This window comes from Balaenoptera ricei, chromosome 12, assembly GCF_028023285.1.
Source record: "Balaenoptera ricei isolate mBalRic1 chromosome 12, mBalRic1.hap2, whole genome shotgun sequence".
Taxonomy (NCBI): domain Eukaryota; kingdom Metazoa; phylum Chordata; class Mammalia; order Artiodactyla; family Balaenopteridae; genus Balaenoptera; species Balaenoptera ricei.
The window spans coordinates 18,535,076-18,558,001 of record NC_082650.1 but is presented as its reverse complement, the minus strand read 5'-3'; the positions used below and the strand labels follow the sequence as shown (position 1 = coordinate 18,558,001).

The 22,926-nt window shown below is 34.6% G+C and overlaps 1 protein-coding gene across 7 annotated transcripts in view; it reads left to right on the top strand.

Moving 5' to 3' along the window:
* Window positions 1-22,926, top strand: part of STXBP5 (syntaxin binding protein 5) — a 165,864-nt gene that overhangs the window by 73,200 nt on the left and 69,738 nt on the right. For all 7 annotated transcript variants that reach the window (XM_059941045.1, XM_059941041.1, XM_059941039.1 and 4 more), the window contains 3 exons: window positions 5,313-5,391; window positions 21,097-21,251; window positions 22,449-22,521. In XM_059941045.1, the coding sequence (XP_059797028.1) occupies window positions 5,313-5,391; window positions 21,097-21,251; window positions 22,449-22,521 (307 nt within the window). The remainder of the gene's footprint in view (window positions 1-5,312; window positions 5,392-21,096; window positions 21,252-22,448; window positions 22,522-22,926) is intronic.

Below are 22,926 nucleotides of genomic sequence, written 5' to 3'. Positions count from 1 at the left end.
CCCAGGATTAGAGAACTTCTATTCTGTTAAGCGTTGCTGAAGGAAAGATAAATTCAAAGTTCACATAAGTAAAGGTAACTTAATGTAATATTTTAAGGATGTGACATATTAAAAATTTCTATTAATCTACTTTTAAGATTTACCTGAAGCATAAAACATTCAATAAGTAACAAATCCATACAGCAGTTCTTTAATGTAGTCCATTACAGAGTTTTCCCTAGTTCTTATATTTGGGTGTTATAAGATAGCGAAGAGCAGAGCAAGGTTATTTTAGTCAGAAGGTGCAAAGACATAATCAAAAGCAGGGTATTCTTGGAAAACTACTAATAGTTTAATATGACCAATGTTTAAAATTCCTTTGGGCGAGTAGCAGGAAACTAAGACAGAACTGCATACAGAGGCAAAAATATACATTGTAGTATGCTAAAGAGTTTGGACTTCATGATGGAGACCTAGGAAATGATGTTATAGTGAGAAATATAAGATTTATATTTGGAAATACTGCTTTGATGGTATTGCATCAGATGATCTGGGAGCAGAAGAGGGAGGTCAATTAGGAAGCTGTTGTCAACAGTAAATAATGAAGATGTCAATTGTGACTGCTAATGAGAAGAAATGGACATACATAATAAAATTCTGGAATTAGAATCAATAGGACTTTGTTGATTGTGGCTGGGTAATTTTGGGGGATGGGAAGCAGGGCATAGTAAGAGACAAGAAGAAATCACATGTTACATGGAGGTTTATGTGATTTATTAAGTTGAGTTTTATATTTAACCAGATCTTTTCAATGATTTATCAAAGTAGTTCACAGGTAGTTGAAAGAGTAAGCACAAATTTTTCTACTGAGGTGGCATAGCAGTTAAGAAGTAAAGTGACACTTAGTGCTGAAATCCAGTGATGCTCTAAATGTTTAGTTATATGTGCTTTATAAAATCTTAGCTAGTGCCTTATTACTTGATTTGATTTAGAAAATGGTTAGTCTAGGATTACAGATGAATAAACCTTTCAGGAACATAAGCAATAATCAGTGGCATAATTTTAAAAACCTGAGTTGAAAAAAAGATCAGAGTATGTAAATCAGAAGGACTCACTAATTTCCAAGCAAGATTAATGAAAAATCACTATAAAAACTGTAACATTTTTAATTTATAGAGATAATGAAACTACTCTCTTAGCATCCTTGCATGGGGTGGACAAAAAGTTTATTTATAAAGAAGTAAAAATCAGACCGGCTTTAAACTTTAAGTTTAAATGCTGGACACAGTAGAGCAATACCAAAAGACTATTGAGCAAGACAAAAGTTAAGAATTTTGTACCTGGCCAGGTTTTATGTATCTGGTCTTCTTCAGAGCAAACATTTAAATTCCTGACTGAAAGGTCATATATCTCTGAACAGATTGAAATAGAGGTTGAAATTCTTACTTTGTTCCTTGTACAGCATGAGGGACTAGCTTTCAGATTTAAGCCTCCTTTTTTCCGTACCTTTCTGATTTCCCCAATTCTCTCTCCCACCTCAAGAAACCAGTCTTCTCCCCTGGCAGTCCTTTCCTGTCCCTTGATCTGGTGTTCTACTTAACTCTATCACTAGTGACTTGTTGGTTCTTGTAAGTTAGGATGCCAGAGGTTCAAGATTCCGTTGCGTCATCATTTTCTGCATAAAGAGGTGAAGAGATGTTTCCCTGGGATCTAAAGGCAGAAATAGATGTTCTAATACCAGTTGAATGGTGTGTATTTATAAAAATTTAATGTAATAAAAGTGCCATTTCATATCAGTGGGGGAAGCTCTGATGGTTCAGTAATAAGGCTGGCAGGTGCATACCTGTATCACAACTCGTCACATTGTACACTTTAAATACTTGCATTTTATTGTCTGGCAATTATAGCTCAATAGAGCTACACAAATAGTGCCGAAATTATTAAAGAAAAAATACCTTCCCTATATCAAAATATACTTCAGAAAATAAATGTAGTAAATGAAACTATAAAGCAATTACAAGAAAAAGCAAAAAAAAAAAAAAATTGTAATGATATTTGTGTGGGGAAGAACTTCCTAACCATGAAACCAAAGAGGCGGTGACAAAAAAGAATGATAGTTTTTTTTCATACACATACACATATGATGATACGGGATCGTAGCGTACCAGCCTCTTCTCCCTAAGCGTTCCCCGACATTAGCAGCCCAGTCCCCTTTCCTGCCCCACCAGGTAAGCTATGTCAGAAATCTTACAGGTGTTCTTCCAAAATATATGCATTTCTAAAATCATATGTATTTACACACACATATACAAACATATGAGATTTTTTGGTCATTGTTTTACAAAAATAGAATTATATTAGTCTTTTTTGCATCTCACTTTTCTTTTTTTTTTAAATAAATTTATTTATTTATTTATTTATTTATGGCTGTGTTGGGTCTTCGTTGCTGTGTGCGGGCTTTCTCTAGTTGCGGTGAGCGGGGGCTACTCTTCGTTGCGGTGCACGGGCTTCTCATTGTCGGAGCTTCTCTTGTTGAGGAGCACAGGCTCTAGGCACACAGGCTTCAGTAGTTGTGGCACGTGGGCTCAGTAGTTGTGGCTTGCAGGCTCTAGAGCTCAGGCTCAGTAGTTGTGGCACACGGGCTTAGTTGCTCCATGGCATGTGGGATCTTTCCGGACCAGGGCTCGAACCCGTGTCCCTTGCATTGGTAGGCAGATTCTTAACCACTGCGCCAACAGGGAAGCCCCCTCACTTTTCTTAATCCACTGTACTTGAGGAAAATCTCTCCATGTCATCTGGCATAGCCCTAATTCCTTCATTTTAATGGTAGTGTGTCAGCCAATTGTTTGTCTCACAGTTTTTCACAGTTTATTCAGCCATGCCAAATTGATGGGCATTAACTTTATTTTCAGTTTCTGATCACTACAGATTGTGCTGCCTTTACCTTTCTGTACGTATTCGATAGGAATTGGTCCTTTTGTTTCTGTGGAATAAATGCTTATGAGTAGAATTACTACTCCTCGAAATTTACTAGTTTTACATATTTCTATTTTTCATAAATGTTCTCAAACTGCTTTTCAAAAAGACTGTATCCTTCGCATTTTTACCAGCCACGTATAAGTACCTCTCTTCCATTGTTCCTGCCAGCAGTGGTATTATAGCTCATTTTACTTTCTTTTTTTTTAACTTCCTGTTTGCCCAGAGTCTTAGAGTTGGCCAGAGATGAATGACTGGGGCCTTTTCCTTTCCTAGTTCTTTCCTGGGCATGCACACTGCCTTGCGCATGTATACAGCCTTTTAGATCCCTAGAGTATGTCCAGTTCTTCAGGATTTTTTAAAAACTCCTGCCCAGGATCTTATTTGCCTCAACTAAAACCACAGCCTTAGGCAGCTGTGATATCGCCAGCAGATTGCTATTATTTCCGTGATGCCCTGGAGGCAGGGCTTTTTGTCTCCCGGAGCTGATGTCTGCTCTGTCAAGTGAAATCCCCACTACGCCTTGGGAGTAGAGTTTTTCAGGGAGCTGCAGACTGGGACTGCCCTCTAGGGGATCTGGTTTTAATGCAACTGCAGATAAACTTCGGTCCTCTCTGTTGGCTGATGATGCTATTGCCTTTTCATGGTACTGGGCCACGGAGCCGGGGAACAAAGGGAATAGGAATAGCCCTGGGATGTCAGAACATCCCAGTCCCCCTTGTCTTACCAAGGTTTGGTCATTTCCGTTGAGTAGATAATGTTAACGCTCATTTTGTGGCTTCAGTTAATTTGCAGAGTTCTGAAGTGATTAATTGTCTTGCTAGTATTTCAATTTTAGTAAGTGAGCGAGTTCAAGGAGGTCACACTTTGTCATTCTGGAAGTCAATCTCCTTTTTTTAGTTTTGTTAGCTGTTCATAGGCATTGAGCCCACCATGTGAACTTTAAGGTCATTTTGTCCACATCTAAGAAAAGCTGTTGGAATTCTAATTACATTAAATTTGTAAGTTAATTTTGGAAGAATTGCCATTTTAGGATTTTAAGTTTTCTTAAATAGAAACATGATTAAGACTGATAGACTTATATAATCAATCACAAGTGACACTAGGGAGAGTATTTGCAACATATGGACACAATGTTAATGACCTTTGAATATTACATTTATTTTTAAATATAAAGAAGATAACATACAAGCACGGGTAAAAGATATAAGTTATTTTTGAAAGAAGAAATACAGATGATCATAAAGCCTAAGAATTTTCCATTAGGGATTAAATCAATACAAATTAAAATGAGATACCCTTTCCACTTACCAAATCAGAAAAAAAAATGAGCATTGTTCAGGAAGTGTGTGGCAAAATACTCTCCTACACTTTCTTCTTCCTTTCTGGAATACAGTTCTACCTAAGTATCTCTTTTCTAGAAATTAATCCTAAAGAAAAATTATTAATTTATTCACTGATTAAATAGTTATTGAGTGTCCACTCTGTGCCAAACAATGTTTGTCACCATGGATGTATCAACAGAAAACACACACTTAAAAACCTTTGCTTTCGTGGAATTTACATTCTTGTTGGTGAGGCAAACAACAGACAAAAGAAAATACAAACTACATTAGAATGAGCTAGTTACTATGGGGGAAAAAGCTGGGAGAGAGGATAAGAAGTGTTGGGATATCGGTGTGTGTTTGGGATCTTCACAAATAGTATAATAATGGTGAGACTGATTAATCCCTAAGAAATGGGAATAATGTGTTTTATTTTCTTTAATTTTTCTGAGTTGTTAATACAATGAACATGTAAAAATAGATAACAGAAATGAACCTTTTTAAAAATAATCAAAATTCTTTGACAGTATGAGTTTTTGACACATTTTATAGAGGTTGGTTTATTTTAGCAGTCTTCTGGACATTGCAATGGATGGATTTTACTTTAAGAGAATAAATGTAAATGAGGTTATTAGCATAGGGATTTAATTTTGCAGCCTGTCACTCTGGGTGAAAATATGATTTAGATTTATTTTTCTCAAATAAGCTATTTTAAAACTTGAATTCATTGAGCAAGTTGAGACCCTATTTTGCTTATCTTCAATTAAGAACATTGGAAAGACTGAATTTCTCTTACTAGAATTTTATCACATAAATGTTGTTGACAAGTTATTTTATTTACTTTTTGGCACTGAATTTCAAACCATAAATTGATCATTTAAAATATCTTATTTTGTGTTAAATACTTCTTTCAAGACCACTTTAAAATGTTTCATGGTGGATTTCATTATATTTCATTTTATAAACTATCAATGTATAAGAGTTTAGAGTAACTTAGAATTTTAGAATTTAATGCAGGAAAATATATTTTAGGAAAACAGTTAAAGGATGGGAAGAAGCCAGAACCATGCAAGCCTATCCTCAAGGTGGAATTCAAAACGACCAGACCTGGGTAAGATTTTACTTCATTGACAGTATTCATTGTATATAATTACTGAAGTAGCACTGATGGCTCTCTTATCATTTATTTTTGAAAGCCTACTTTAGAATGGTCTAACCCAGTCATAAATTTTATGCTTTCTTTATTTAACAAGATAACTAAAATGGATAATTTTAAGATAAAATATTTCATTGTGTTCTCTCTGTCTTTAGTAGTTTCACAATATATCTTGGAAAGTTTGAATTATTTTTCTTGTCCAACTTTATATGTTCTGTTAGCTTAGTCTTCAGTAGCAGTAGTGTTTATTCACTAGTGAAAATTGTGGAATAAGCAGTGAAGAAAAAAGATTTAAAATTTAACCTATTTATACAATATATGTTCATTATGAAAGTTATAAGTATTCTTCAAAAATTAAATCTTATTTTAAGAATATTTGACAATTCCAATAATAAGTACAGCTTAATATCAAAAGAAGATCATCAGTTATATTTGAAGAGACTGATTTACACTGTGAATTAGGTATAAGATTTATATGGTTTTTACAATTTACATATCTTACATATTTTTTTTGTATATATCAAATGTTATATTTAAAAATATAATAAAGGAAAAAAATTTTTAAGGTTTCTTTGAAAATTCCACATCTCTTTAACCTCTGAAGGAGCCCCTTTATTTATGTTCTAGTTTCCTAGGAAAGGTGTATGGTTTGTTTTATTTACTAGAGCTATGTTGTAAGAGAGTGAATTTATGTAGTATATATAGTGCAGTGGTTCTCAAATTATGGTCCCTGGGCCAGCAGCCTTAGATGAGAACTTGTTAGAAATGCAAGTTCTCAGAACTCACCCCAGACCCACTGAATCAGAAACTCTGTCTGTGGGTGAAGCCCAGCAATCTGTTTTTACTAGACCTGCAGGAGATTCTGATGCACACTAAAGTTTAGTACCACTGGCACATTTTTTTATATACCAGCTTATATCCACTGGTTATTGTAACTGGCTTACTTCCCTTTTCAATCTGTTCTTTTCTCAGTCTAATTCAACTCAGCCTTTTTCTCATTCAAAAAAAAGATAGTAGGCTGAAGAATCTTAAGATTGCTGTTATTTTTCCTTGATCCTCTTTAGCCTTCCTCTGGGACCCAGAAGATATACTGTGTTCAGACAAAAGGTTGAGTGAACTCCAAGAGGAATAGCATCTGTTTAATTGACCGTGGCATCCCTCCCTGTGTGACCTTTGGCACAGAGTTATTTGACTTCTTTGTGCTTTAGTTTCCTCATTTATGACATAGATGTGATAATAGGTCAAAAGGTTGTTGTAGTGAATTAAGTGAGATAATCATGTATTCAAAACATTTCACACAGTGCCTGGTACATAATGAACTTTCTATAAACAGTTGCCCTTATTTTTATTGGGAAACCTCCAACTACCAATTGCCTTTTATTTGCTGTAGTTGTTCTATGGCAAAGGTATGTGAATAGGAAAGCATAACAGCGAAACGGGGTGGGGTGGAGAACCAGAAGAAAAAACGCTATGTTTATAATACAACATAAAATGAATTGTCTAAACATTTAAACTAACAGTGCTAACTGTCTTCTGAATTATCTAATCATTTTAACAACTAATGGTTGGCAACAAAGGCAAAAATACAAGGAAGACTTTTTTTTTCCTCTCTGTGTTCTACCTATTCCCATTTTCACTCCTATATAGTGGTAATATTTATAAGTTCCAGGTTTCTTCAGTATGGCGGTGATATTTTTCCTTTCATAGGATCAGAAATGAAAAAAGTCTGGCTCTTTTGTATGCATTTGTAGGTACTGTTAAATAGATCAATAGGATAACCCTCTGGTAACAGTCTTCTCCAGCTTTCTAATTTCTTTTTTCACCTGGGATAAGATTTTCAGTAAATTAAATGAGCTCTTTTTTTTCTCCCTCCATGACTCATTTCCTTGAGATATCTCCCCAGAATTCTAGCACATAGCCAACATTGGGAACTACTGGAACACCCCTCCCATCGAGAGCAGAATCACCCTCCATTAAGCAAGCTAGGCAGCTCTCAACCTTTCCTGTTCCTAGCAAGTGTCTCGGGCAGGTGCCAGCAGAATGTGTTCTATCAGTTCATGTTGGCAAATTACCAGATTTTATTAGAAGGGCCATCCCTCCCTGCTCAGAATCTTCCACATTTTCTTCTCTTACCTAGAAATAATTCAAGGCCGAAGAATTCCCTCTCATCCTTTATAGTTCAGCATAGATGTCACTACTTTTAAGGATGTCTTGGCCATGTGGACTAGATTGTGTCCCCTAGTAATATACTCTCAAAGCATGCTGTATTTTTCCTTTCTAAAACTTATACTTGTCATTAATAATGAAATTATTTGTTTAATGCATGCCTTTCCCATTAAATATTCAGACTGATGAAAGCATGAGGCATACCTGTCTCACTTCTAATTGTCCTAGCACAGTGTTATTGAATGTAAGGAAGAAGAAGATAGGCTGGTGTATGGAAAAGCACAGCCATGAAGACTTAGCTGTTTTCTGTTAATGATAAACTAGCTGTTACTGTTAATGTTAAAGGTAAACTGACAAAAAATGGAATCAAGATGTTGTGTAACTTTTATTTTCTAATAAAGTATATATTACACCAGGGTAGACAAGATTTTTCCCTTACATAGGGAACAGTGACAACTTAGTTAATATTACATTTTAATAGCACTTTTATTAAAGATATGCAGCTATTCTTTACATGGCCAGTTCTTAATAAAGAGTCAAAAATTAAATGGTAAGTCAATTCTGTTGAAGCTGTTTTTTGTAAAATCTAACGTGACTCAAGTGTGAAGTCCTGCAGCCAGTGACGCTTGAGCAACGTGATTAGAGCGTGAGCTCTTGAGCCAGACCACCTGCGTCTGAATCAGCCTCAGCTGTCCACTCAGGTGCTACCTTCGGCAGATCAACTAAGCTTTCTGTGCTTGTCCCTTCTCTGTAAGGTGGGAATGAGAGTAGTACCTACCTCAGAGTTGCTATGAAGATACAACAATTTATATAAAGCACCATTTGAAAGAACCACCAGGTTGAGGGGAAGCCTCTCTGTTAGGGAACCTAAAAGTGAATATGATCACAGCTAAGTATGGCAGTTTAGTTACATTTGGAGAAGCACAGCTAAGAGATTAATTTACTCCCTTTCTTCATAACACATGCTATGACAAGCCTTTTGTGTACAGGACCAGAATGGGTCTCTTGCAAGTTATTCAGCTCTGCTACTACAGCCCCAAAGCAGCTGTAGACAACTCTTAACTGAATGAATGCAGCTGTGTTACAATAAAACTTTATTTACGGACTTGGAAATTTGAATTTCATATAATTTTCAGGTATCATTATTCTTTTGGGTGATTTTTTCAACTATTTAAAAACGTAAAATCCATTCTTAGTTTGCAGGCCATACAAAAACAGGCAGTGGGCCATAGTTTGATGACCCTTGATAGTCACACACATACATACGCATGATGTAGTTAAGTTAATCTTTAAGGAAAAGTTGTTGGGCTTTTGTGTTTGTTTATCCACTTACTCTACCCCACTCCCACCCCTGGTGCCAGAATTTGTTTTCAAGTAGTTGAGTAGATATGGTGATTTCTTTAATTTTATATGTGGGCTAAAAGCTGTAGGTAGATTACCTATGTAATATAAAAAACCAGATTACAGTAAAAACTCAGGGTACATTCATGATATTCATGAAAATATCTAAAGATCTATTTCAATAATCTTCACAAACTTGCTACCATTGAGTTTCCCCCACTGCTACCAGTGTCGTGTTTCTGATGAGAGAATCCTAACTCTCAGAAGCCCCAAAACTCCCCTGTGCACAAAGTTATTTCTCCAGAACACGGGCTCACTTTCTATGATTTTTATCCTTCTTGACTGTAGATTGTTCTTAAATAACTGTATCTGTTAACACTTGTGCTGGGCCTGCTATGTGTGTGCTGCCAAAGTGCTTTATGCGTATTTATTTAATCTTAGCAACAACCCCATGAGGCAGGTATTATCTCATAGATTAGGAAACTGAAGAAGAAAGGTTGAGTAACTTGCCCAAACTCATACAGCTCATAAGCAGAAGAGCCCAGATTTAATTAAGTCTGTACTCTTACCTGTACTCTACTACTGCCTGCTCTCTGTTCACATTAACCACCAATCCCCAAGATTACACTCATACCTGCAGATCTCCCAGCAACAATTGCTCTGCTAAGCTGCTTGCTGAAACTGCAGATGAAGAAACTCACCTTCAATTCATTTACAGATATGTTGCTCATTGACGACAATGTTTTGGGATCACAGGTTTGGTAATAGTCTTTACATCAATAAGTATGTTTGTATTTTCTCATCCATGGAACCTCTGCTTTTCTCTGAACTCTTGCCACCAAAGTATTGTTCAGCAGATGTTCCGTCTGCTCATCCATCTCTCTCATCCATCTCAATTCTTGCTAAGCCATAGCAGCAAGAAGGGAAACCACATTCAGAATCACAGGTGGTTTCCTTTTGTCTTAGCAATTCTTATATTCTTAGTTGAGACAAAAATAGCATCTTATATCTTGAACTCAAGACCCTTACTTAGATGGCTTGGCTTTCAAGCACCAAGAAGAAAAGAATTAGTAGATAAAGTGAACATCCATTACTTGCCAGGTATTCTGCTATGCAATTGGAATGCATTATCTTTCATAATTCTCATAACAGCACTATGACTTGGGTACTTTTATTGTCTCCTTTTAGGATTATAGATAATGAGCCATGGAGAGCTTAAGTAACTCGCCTCATGAAGTAACAGAGCTGGAATTTGAGCCCAGGTTGACTCCAGAGCTGGAGCTCTTCATCAGTGTACTAGGCAGTATCACAAACAGCCTGGGTTAGGATGGGATTATCCTAATGATTCACAAGTCACTCAGTTCACCAAGAACTGTATTCTCTTTTATATTTGCTAGTTTATCAGGTCATCTTTTTAAATTTAATATTAAATCATACTCAATACAAGTAATCACACTAATGTGAGATGAGAGATCTGTCTGTGCCTCTAACAGGCTGGATAACTTAATGCAAGTAACCCTAGCTACTCAGGACTAGAGAGTTTCACAGATTGCTTCCAGGATGCATATTTAATTCTAATTTGATGATTCCCACGTTTGATTTTATGGTATCCCTTTGTGGTCATGGCACTTGGTCTTATACTCACTGTTTAGGAAAAATCCACGAGCAGATTTACATTTAATTGTACCTAATGAGAAAAGACCTCTTTGAGTCTCTTAAAATTTCACATGCATCATCAGATAACCTTCCCTGTTTTCATGTTACTTTTACCATGTTGGTCAGCAAGTTTCAACCTCAAATTGGCTAATTCTCATTGTATCACTATCTTCAGAGACATTCTTATGACCCACCCCAGATTTATCTGTATTATATTCATTGTCTCAAAAGTTGAACATTTTCTCCCAGTCTTACTCTTCAAACCTTGTACCTAACTGGGATAAATTATTGTTCACTTTGTTGATTTTAAGATAACATTTGACGTGCAGTGCCTTAACGAACACTATTATGGTATAATCCTGTGTAGCTAGAAAAGTGAGACTACTAGATTGATAACTCTGTCTTCTGACATCAGAATACTTCATTTAGTAGCTACATAAGTATATGCTCAAGATTGGGTTTTTTGTCCGTGGCTTCTATCAATTTAAAGTACTAAGATTCCTCTATTTTTAAGCTTCTCTCTATATTAGTTTTTTTTTTGAATTTTATTTTATTTATTTTTTTATACAGCAGGTTCTTATTAGTTATCCATTTTATACATATTAGTGTATATATATAGACAATTCATTACTGCTGAAATATAATTGATATCACATATTTAATTAAGTCTACTGATGTACAAATCCATTTTTATATCATTAGCAAGTTTTACTTGTTAATTTTGTTTGAAAGTAACCGTGTATCAAGCCCTTGAAATATATTTAACCAGTAGTGGTTACTAGAATGGAGGTGATGTTTCCTGAGTATAAGACAAAGAAGCACATACAGAATGGTTCTCTGACAGCTCAGAACCCTTTAGCACCAAGGCTCCCAGCACTGGTATTTTATCCTGGAAGACACTAAAATAAAGATGTAGAAAGGAAGGCTAGTAGACTCTGAACAGGGGGAGAAAAAAGGAAACCCAGGATATCAGGTTCTTGAAGTGTTTGTAGGAGAGAGTAAGGAAGCATTGTTTACTTCTGTAGAAAGATGGATTAGAATGATAACAGAAGAAAAATTAGGAGATATATATTGTAGGAAGGATTAATTTGTAAGGGTACTTTATTAGCATCATTTCAAACATGAGCCAGGATATAGGGACATTAAATTTAAGAAAGAAAAAGAAATGGGTGGATTCACAATAGAAAATACTCATTTAGAACATGTATTTAGTGAATTCACCAGTATATATGAGTAGCAGTTATATGTCATCAAGAGTAAGATGCAGATTTTAATTTTTACTTTAAATTAGGGAAGACCTCCATATGAGTATTGGCAGAAAAGAAAGAGCCTTTGAAATAGGAGACACTGAAAATGAAATAATTTTTTTATTTTTTTTTACGTTATTATTTTTTTAACATCTTTATTGGAGTATAATTGCTTTACAATGGTGTGTTAGTTTCTACTTTATAACAAAGTGAATCAGTTATACATATACATATATCCCCATATCTCTTCCCTCTTGCATCTCCCTCCCACCCTCCCTATCCCACCCCTCTAGGTGGACACAGAGCACCGAGCTGATCTCCCTGTGCGATGCAGCTGCTTCCCACTAGCTATCTATTTTACGTTTGGTAGTGTATATATGTCCATGCCACTCTGTCACTTCGTCCTAGCTTACCCTTCCCCTTCCCCGTGTCCTCAAGTCCATTCTCTATGTCTGCGTCTTTATTCCTGCCCTGCCCCTAGGTTCTTCAGAACCATTTTTCTTTCTTTTTTAGATTCCATATATATGTGTTACCATACGGTATTTGTTTTTCTCTTTCTGACTTACTTCACTCTGTGTGACAGACTCTAGGTCCATCCACCTCACCACAAATAACTCAATTTCGTTTCTTTTTATGGCCAAGTAATATTCCATTGTATATATGTGCCGCATCTTCTTTATCCATTCATCTGTCGATGTGCACTTAGGTTGCTTCCATGTCGTGGTTATTGTAAATAGAGCTGCAGTGAACATTGTGGTACGTGACTGAAAATGAAATAATTTTAGAAGAAAGTTTTAGAGTGGATTTCTCATGTTGAACCCAAAGTGTACAGATAGGGAAGATAACTTTCTTAAATATTGAAAGCATTGTCATATGATTATATGATCCATTCTTCTGGAAAAATTTTTTGGCCACAGAACCAATAATTTAGGATTAAGATTAGGTTTTAGGTCCTGAAATGGAACATTGAAGTAGATGACAAGAATAAAACGTGTGGTAGAGGGGAGTGTGCTGGCTAAAGGATGCAGTGAAGCCGGGGAAATTAAATGATGGAAAACAAGAATTCTTGGCCGCTGCTGCAGTGACCAGCACATATTAAGTGCTCAGTAAAATGCTTGTCAAATGGATGAATCATAATAATATCCTGACTTGATTTGTATAGTTTTTCTTGAGTGGCCTAGGAAGCAGAAAAATTTTCAGCATAAGCTACATTTTAACAGTACTTTAATACAAAGTGTAATGACCAATACGGAAATGACATTAAAAATTGGCAAACTATTTTCATGGTATTTCACATGAAAAATGCACTTTTTAAAAAGTTTGATTAGTTGCAAATACTGTTGTAATTCCACTATTCTAAAATAATTTTTTTCATTTGTTCATTTTCCCTAAGTCTTTTTTCAAATACATATCCATTTTCACTTAATTATATTCTTAGAGCATATTCAGTTTGGTATTTTTTTTCCTACTTAGTAGGTCTAAAGTATTATAGTTTTTATCAATTTTTTAAATTAGTTTCAAGGGTTGTGTAGTTTACTCAGTCATACCTCCCTTTTTCTGAACACTTAGTTTTTTAATATTATAATCAGGTTTATAATATAATTAATACAGTAGTGAGCATATTTCTCCTGATATTACAGAGGATTCAACAGAAGATTTTTACTATTTTACAATTACGGTAAATTTCCAGTGGTGAAATTTTGAAGATAAAATATTTTTATAAATCTTGACAAATTGCCACATTGCTTTTTGAAAGTATACTTTAAAGAACTGAGTATAAAATATAGTAGTTTCATCCGTCTCATCAATGTGGGATGACTTTTTTTGTTTTATTAATTCACTACCTTAAAAATCAGCATTTATGCTTTAGATTTATCTTAAATTCTCTAACCATAATTTGAACTCCTAAATGACTGCTGTTAATGGAAAGGCAGCCTGCTGTCATAATTGGGGTTGAAGTTAAATTTGTTTTTATCTGCAGGCAAAGCAGCAATGATTCATAGAAACTTTCTAATTTAATTTTTTGTAAGCAATTGTCCAGCTAAGCTTTTATGTTTTGACAGGGACCAGAAATTATTCATATGCTTTTCTATAGTTTTGAATATGTATTATTTATTAAAATGTACAGCTTTATTTCAAACCTAATTGTTTTCAAAATTGTTCTTATTTGTTATGGCTATTCAGATATCCCCTTCTTATACTGCCTCTAGTTGATTCATTCTACTTTACCTACTACTGAAGCTCATTCTGAGCTTTCCTTCAGTTTCTTCTTTTAGAGCCATGCCTCCTCCATCTCTAACTTGGTTCTCTGGTGCATCCTTAAAGCTTTATGGATTGTTCGAGCTAATGTAAGGGTATATTTTCCATCATTATACATCCTAATCTACATTTTGTCCCATCCCTAAAATGCTTACACTTGAGATCTGTACATAGACTAAATATCTTAGTGATAGTTCACTGATTATTCTAGTACTTTTACTTAGATGTTTATAATATATATTGATATCAGCTTATATAATTTAGATTATATTTTTCTAGAGGACGAGAATCAAATCCATGTAAGGCTTTTTCTGCAATAAATGACATTTAAATGTTCTTTTATAAACAAGCTTTGAAATCATACTTATAACTCTGTGAACCCTCATATATGGTCCATTTAATCAAAAATTAATTCCATATGGCAAAGATTACATTAAAAAGTTTAGATTTCTTTTTGAGAAAAAAGAAAGCCTAATTGTTACATAGTTAAATTCTCCTATGTGTATTGATTCTAGAAAGAACCAGAGTAATACACTAATATGAATTGCTGCTATATCCTTATAAATCTTATGCATCCTAACCAATCTGTATATAAAAACTGTAACAGATTGAAATACCAAAGCATAAGTTTTGTAGAATTTGTAAGGTTAGGATAAGTCTACTAAACTCTGTATCTTTATCTCATTAATTTACCATGTTGATGCTTACTGTTTGTTTTGCCTTCTAGTTTAACTTCACACTACACTTGATGCTCTGTCCTGCAAAGCACAGGTAGAGAAAAGTTATGTTGCCATAGACATGGCAACTTCATCATACTAGCTTTTGTTATGATCATCAACCTTTTGGGCTACAAGAGAGTACTGTAATTCTTCTAAAGTTATTAAGGTTCATGAAATATTCATTTCATAGGAGCACTTAAGCAAATTTCTGCATCCAAGGTAGGGAAGGTGTTCTGAGATCTTTTTTCCCTTTCATAATTAATCATTATGGTCCATTTAATCACAAATTAATTGCATATGTCAAAGACTACCTTAAAAAGTTTAGATTCATGAATTCTTCTTCTGCCCTTATCTCCAAATCTGTGGCTTGTAAGCCAGTCATTTAAGTGAGGATTTCACATGTTAGAGGACTGATGCTAAATAACTCTTAAAAATTCTGAAATAATTAAGGAAGACATTAAAATTTGTCTAGTGTAAAGAGAAATCATAGGACTTTGATAAATATCACTATACTGATGGTCAAAAGTTGATAATTTAGAAAAGAACGCTACTTTATTTCTTTGCGTTGTACAAATAGAACCCCCTTTAACAAACTAAAGCCCACTATTAATACCTTTATTAATTATAATACCCTTTTATATAATTATATAATCTCAATAATTACAATAACCAATTAATTGTTATAACCTTTATTAAAATGAAAACCTGTCATAGCATATTTTCTTTTGTGTGGGCTTAATTTTTAGGTGTATACAAACAGTCCACAAACTAATCTAAGGATCCTTTACACTTTTAATTATGGAAAATCCCAAAGAAATTTATTTATATGGGTTTTATCTATTGATATTTACCATATTAGAAATAAAGGTTAGAATTTTTAAAATATGTATTACTTTACTTGAAAATAATAAAAACCCTTTGCATGTTAACATAAAAATATATTTTAAAATAACTTTAAAATTCTAAAAAAATGAGTGGAATTGTTTTATTTTGGAAAATACTGATTCAGTGAATCATTCATATCTTCTAGTGTTGATACATTTTATTATGTAATATATTTTTTAATTGTTAATATTACCACTGATCTCATCAGGAAAGTCTTTAAGTATTAGGAAGCTGTGAAGCTCAGCATGACAGATAAAAGTTTTCCAAACTCTTGATATTTTTACCTGAAAGGCTAGATTTTATCATTGTAACCAAATAATCTCAATTGTTTTTCTTAAAATAACAGACTCATTTGATTCATTTTTGAGAAAATGACTATCAGTTACCCAAACCTAACTAATGACAGTTCGTCAGTCATCCTTTAAGCAAAAATAATAGCAATTCAGTTCATAACTCAAACAGTAGTACAAGCACTTTTCTAGAAATAACTGTCCAATTCAGTATACAGAAGCAGTGCTTTATGTATACCTCCCATTTTCTCAGCACAGTATTAAAAAGACATTTCTTTACATGCTACTAATAGAACCCCTTTTAATAAACTTAAGCCCAAAGGTCAATATGAAAAATTTTAAATTAGTCATTTTACTGCTTCATCAAGGACATTTTAAAGTGAGAGGAAAACACCCCTTTAACGTGTGGCAATAAAAAATACAAATAACTAGTGCTGTTTGGTGCCACTGCTTTGATTCATGCTGAGGTGCCAGGAGTTTTATTCACCTACTGTTACTTTTGTGCCATCAGTGCAAATATCAACATAGTAAAAAGGTGAGTGATGTCTTTATATCACAATGAAAATGGTTTTGTTTTACCCTTAGTGATTTTTTGGAAAAGGTCCTGGGAACCCCTAGCAGTCACAGACCACACTCTGAGCATCACTGTTGTGTGATATGTGGGTGTTTAGAGGAGTTATCCGAAAGGAAATATTTTGAGGTTCCATATTTTTGATACCTTAAAGGATATGTATTAAGTCCGATTACTCATAACAATCTAACATAACAAAATAATAAAACATTTAACATAAAATTATATTAGAATCTTATATTTTTTGCAAATACTGTAATATACAAATCCACTTTACCAAAGCTGTATTATCATTGTTAAATTGGGCAGTAAATGAACAGGAACTTGTTTAAATATGTTATGTTTCTTTATTCTTACCCCAAACTCATATCTTTTTATCTGAATTAGCAAAAGGGTCTTAGGGTTAGTCACTAGTGAAACATGGTCTGGAGGTGGCTCCCCTAGTTCCAGAGGGTCCTCTTAAAATTGGCAAAGGTACAGATCTGAACTAGAAAAATACTGGAGTATCACCATCATCATACTAGTAAAATACTTCATTATCATAGTGATTTATTCTTATGGTACCCAGGTGTTTCTCTGTTCACTCAAATAGTACTCTGATGAAAACTTCTCATAACTAAGCAGTAAACTTGTTCTTGGAATCAGTCTGTCTACCCAGCCACGCCCAGCCAAAGAGTTCCGTGCTTTCTGATTGAAGTCCATAGCGTGTGAGGGGTGTGGGGCCTTGTAGTGAGATCCTTAATGACACTAAGTCAAGGCTAAGTCAAGTAGTACCAATCAGTAGGAGGCTCAACTTTCTGTGCTCCACTACTCAAAGTGTGATGCATGAATGGTTCCATTCTGCTAACTGGTCTGAGTGCAGAGGTAAAATACCATACTGTGTCCTGAAGGAGCTCACAATACAAACGGAAAGTAGATAAACAATGACAATTCGGTGTGGAAATGTTGAGAAGAGGGTGCTTAGGAACACAGGAAGAGTACCCAACTCAGGGGGAGAGGATGAGTCAGGAAAGGTTTTTTGTAGAAGATAATGATTGGACTGAGTTTTAAAGGAGGAACCAAAAAAATGAGGGGGAAGTACATCTCAGGCAATGAACAACTAAATGCGATTGTAATAATATAAGCTGCAGGTTATTAGGGTCAGAACTACAGAAATTGTGAAGATGAAATAGAGGAGACAGGTTCTTGAGATCCTAACGGTGTAACAGGATATGTTTGCACGATTTGGGGGTCATGGCATCTATTACCACGTATTGCTTTACTCCCTGTGTTGCAACCGTGCTGACCTTTTAGTTTCTCAGATATTCCAAGCTCATTCTTGACTTGAGGGCTTTGCAGTGGTTATTCCTGCAGCCTGGAATGTATATCCTTCTCCCCCAACCCCAAGATCTTTGAATGGCTGGCTCCTCTTCATTCTGGTTCCGGTTCATCTGTCGTTACTGTAGGGGCCTTTCCTGACTGCTCTATTTTACAGTAACCCCTCTAGCCCCTCCCTTATGTTCAGCACATCACTCAACCTTGCTTTATTTTCTTCACAATACTTGTCACAATGTGTTTACTGTCTGTCTAGACTAGGCATGAGAGCACCATTTTATTCTCAGGTGTACAGGTGCTCAAAAACTATTTGAGTGAATAAATGGGTAGTATTATGGAACTGAGTTGAGCAAGTTCGTTATACAAATGGCTTTTTGGGTAGAAAAAATACAGAACGTTTCACCTGGAAACACAGCTTCAGCCAAAGCTGTTATCAGGGCCAGCCTTGGGAGGCTGATCAGAATCAGGAAGCAGACACGCGTTCCTAAGGTGTCTATAGCCCCTTGCAAATCACCATCAAGGTTATAAAACGTTCAGACTAACACCTTCCTCACCTAGGTGCCTGCACAAGTTACAGTCTTGGATAACACCCAACAGCATCGTTCAAGAAATTCTTCTTAAATTCCTCTTAAAGTAATGGAATAAAACTTAATTCACACATTACCTAGAAATAATCTAGATCCCTAGAACTTTTAATATAATTCCAAATGCCAACAAAACCTTTGAATTTTTACAATTTTCACCATCTAGGATTAAAATATTTAATTTTATCATTGTATTTAAGACTGGTTTTTTCCTTGTAAACTATTTCATTAATATTTACGCCTCAAGATTTGGGGCATTACAATGAAAACAATATATAGCCTGTGGGATTCCTAAGTCAGGTGATTCCTGCCTGGCAAACTGCACATAAAATAAGATTTTTTAAAAACAGCACATAAAATAAGAAAAAAAAATATATATATATGCATTTATTGCTGAATTATGGAAACCTTTATTATTATGAAAAAGGATATTACCTTGGTATTCTTTTTAAACTATCCATTTATTTTTATCCATGTTTTTTTCACTGTATTTTTTTTTCTCCTAAATTTAGAAAAGAAGTACAGGCCATTTACAAGGCCGCTGAACAAACACATAGTTGCCTTTTGAGGACAAACCTACCTAAATGCCATGGTGTTATTCAATACGTTAACAGTTTGTCCAATAAGCTGATCACCTACCTGGCAATACCTACTTGGTATCTCCATGGAAATTTTATTCTGTAATGTAACTCAACATCTTCCTGTTCATGGTTCTTACATTAATAATACTTGTTTTTTTTTTTTTAAGTTGGCTATATGTAAAAACAAACTTGTCAGACTATTCTTGAAATACTGCAAATAAAATACCTGGCCCAGGCCTCTCACTCTATAGGAGTATAAGTTGTTAGACTCTTCACCCTTCTTCTTAGTATTTTATATTCAGTTATATGTTGTATTTCAAAATACAGATGAGAAGAGATATATTCTGTTTATTCACTATATGTGATGAAAAGTAGAAGAAAATTAAATATACTTTCCTGACCACAGTCAATAATCACAGTAAGCCAAGAGATTAGAGCAATGAATGTATGGGTATATAGTTCTATTCAGGGCAAAGTTTTAATCTCTGGTTACTGTCACTTAGCTGAAAAACTAAGATTACCCAAAACAGTTTGGCGCTGAAAAATCTAAACGTTAGTAAGCTAGACAATGGTTAACATAACATACATTTCTGTTAATTCATTCATTTACCAACGAGGCACTGTTTTGGATACAGCAGTGAACAAAGTGGACAAAAACCCTTGCCCTCATGGAGGTTACATTTTCATGAGGAAAACAATAAGCAAAGTAAATTAGCTCAATGGGTGATAATGATTATTTGATGATAATGACAATAATACTAGGTAATTCTTACTAAGGGTGGTCTGTGTGCCAGGCACTGGCCCCAGTGTTTTTCAAATATTAATTAATTCAATAATTGTCTGAAAATAGATATTTATCACTCTGTCTCCATGTTATAGATGCAGAAGCTAGGCATAGAGAGATTAAGCACCTTATCCAAGGTCATACAGGAAGTAAAGCCAGAGCTGAGATTTAAACAGACAGTTTAGTTCCAGAAGTAGCACTTTTAACCATTACATATTATTACATACTGCTTGTACTAAGTGTGAGAGGAGGGAGATAGCTACACTGGACTTAGAGTAAGCATTATGAAACTACCTAAAAAATTGTAAATGAAGAGATTTAAGAAAATCATACATGGAACACTTTAAATCATCTGTATAATGCACCATAAACAACTTCCCCACCAACAAATGGGAAGGTACATGTGGCAGATCAAGAGCTAATTTCCTTAGAATGCAAAGAACTCTTACAAACCAATTAGAAAACAGTTACTAATCCAATAAAACATGGACAAAAAACATGAACAGGCAGGTCAAAGATAAAGAAATACACACAGACCAAAACATAGGAAAGGATATTTAGGTTTCTTTCTTTTTTGCATATTTAAATATATTTAAAAGTAGATCTAGATAAATCATTAAATTTAATAATGACTAATAGGGAGACAAGAGTTATAGGGCTAATTAGAAGTGGCAAAAAGGCAGCTGATAGATGTGCATGGAAGTTGTAGTTTGAGAGCATACCAGCCAAGGTTCTAGGAGAGAATTAAGCCCTACAGAAAATGATTTGAGCGACCATTTTCTCAGTTTTCTCAAGGGTGATTTGTAGCTAGTACATTGTTGATGCATCAGTGAGAAGTTAATTCATTACATACAATGGATGCCTTAGGGTATTAGCATTCTCTCTTAGAATTTCTGTTGAGAAGGTCTCGTTATTAGGATTGGAAATAATGACAGTACATTTAAGAGACTTATCAGGAGAAACCCAGAGAGAATATTTTGAAAATTGTATGAAGAGGATAAAGGGAAAAAACTTAGGGACCAAAGGGGAGGTATGAGAGTCAAATGTGGTCAGTGTTCATTCTTACTGTAGGTTAATTTTCAGGAACTCACCTGGGTCTTACCTAATGCAATTTAAAAAGCTACATGTGAGTATTCAATTAAATGATGCGTAAAAATGTTAAAATTTAAGATTTTATTATTTCACTAAAAAAAATTTATGATACAGCAAGAAAATAGACTCCACTATGCTATTTGTAATCCTAACTATGTATTTTATTTCTAGGGAACCTTTTATTATTTTATCAGGAGGTTTGTCATACGATACTGTAGGAAGAAGACCTTGCTTAACAGTTATGCATGGGAAAAGTACTGCAGTGCTAGAAATGGACTATTCAATTGTTGATTTCCTGACGCTGTGTGAAACCCCATACCCAAATGGTAAGCTTTGTGTCTTTAAAGTTCATTCTCTATAGATATGTTATTCAGAACAAAGACCTATATGTTATCTAAGTAGTTTCCTTATCCTATTGTGCTAATTCTTCCATGGGAGAGATGCTGCCTTCATAACTTTGTAAATTTTATTTGAGAAGTAAATTTTGTTTTTAAACTGTATCTGTTTAATATTACATTTTAGTAGTAAGTGCCTTTGAAGAATAAACAAAACTGTCCACATTAAGAAACATTTTAAAATCCTCTAAATTACTAGTGTATTAGTTATGGTTCTCCAAAAAAACAGAACCATTAGGAGATTTTAGAGAGAAAAAGAGAGCAAGAATATGAATTTATTTTAAAGGAATTGTGAAAACTTACTGCAGACTGAAAATTCAGGAAAGAGTTTGATTTGCAGTCTTGAGTCTGAATTCTGAAGGCTGGAAACTCAAGCAGGTTTCTGAGTTGCCATCTTGAGGCAAATTGCATTTTTCAGAACACCTCCTGTCTTTGCTCTTCAGGCCTTCAACTGATTGGATGAGACCCACCCACATTATCTAGGATAATCTGCTTTACTCAGAATCTACTAATTTAAATGTTAGTCACATCTAAAAAATACCTTCACAGCAACATCTAGACTGGTGTTTGACCAGACAGCTGGGCACCATAGTAAAGACAAGTTAACACGTGAAATTAACCATTACAACTGGCATGTTATTATTTCAAGAGGAATTTAGCTGGGTCTTTTTTTACTTTATTTGAAGCTAATTGAGATATAAATATATAATGCATTTTATAGTTAACATGCACATAGAAAATACCCAAGAAAGAGATTATAATATTATGGTAGTACTCTAGTGGGTTCCTGTGAGATCCAGTATGAGTTGTTCTTATGGGTATTCAGATTTAAATTTGGGGTTTGTTGTTCATGTCCTGCCTTGGACTTTGCAATACCATGGAAGGTACTGTGAGCTTCTTTTCTAATTCATCTTTACCGAATAAATAATTTTTTATGGGGTATTATATAGATTTATCTCATTTAAAACATACTGGCCTTGCATTGTATGAAGTATAATATCAGAATGTTAAATACTTGAGAGAATGGAACAAAATAAAATAAAAACTAAGCAAGAAATGTTTGTTATCTCATTTGCTGTCCTCTCGCATATATAAAACTATTGTTCATGCATTGTTTTCCTATTCCAGATTTTCAAGAACCATATGCTGTGGTTGTTCTACTAGAAAAGGATTTAGTACTTATAGACCTTGCACAAAATGGGTAAGAAATAAAATTTGGTGAGCAGTTACTTTAGTGTGTGGTGAAAAAAAGAGTCTCTTTAGCATAGGATTGGCTGTTTCATTTCTTTGAAAATGCTACATTTATATCCATAACCTGGACCTCTGTTTAGAACAACAGATAAACGTTTCTCATTACCTGCCAAATTTCTCTGTTACGTTACTCATAGAAATTTCTTGTTTAAGTCAAAATTTGTTGAATTTCTGAAATTTCATATGATTCAACTCAATACTTGGATACTCTGGGGGCACACAAAATCAGATATGTCCAAAATTCATCTCCATCACAGCTTTCCTCCAGATAAACTCTTGTAGTCTCTCCACCCATATTCAGTTTCTGTTGCCGTGTGTCATAAACATTGTCAGGTAATTTTACATGCAACCCCAA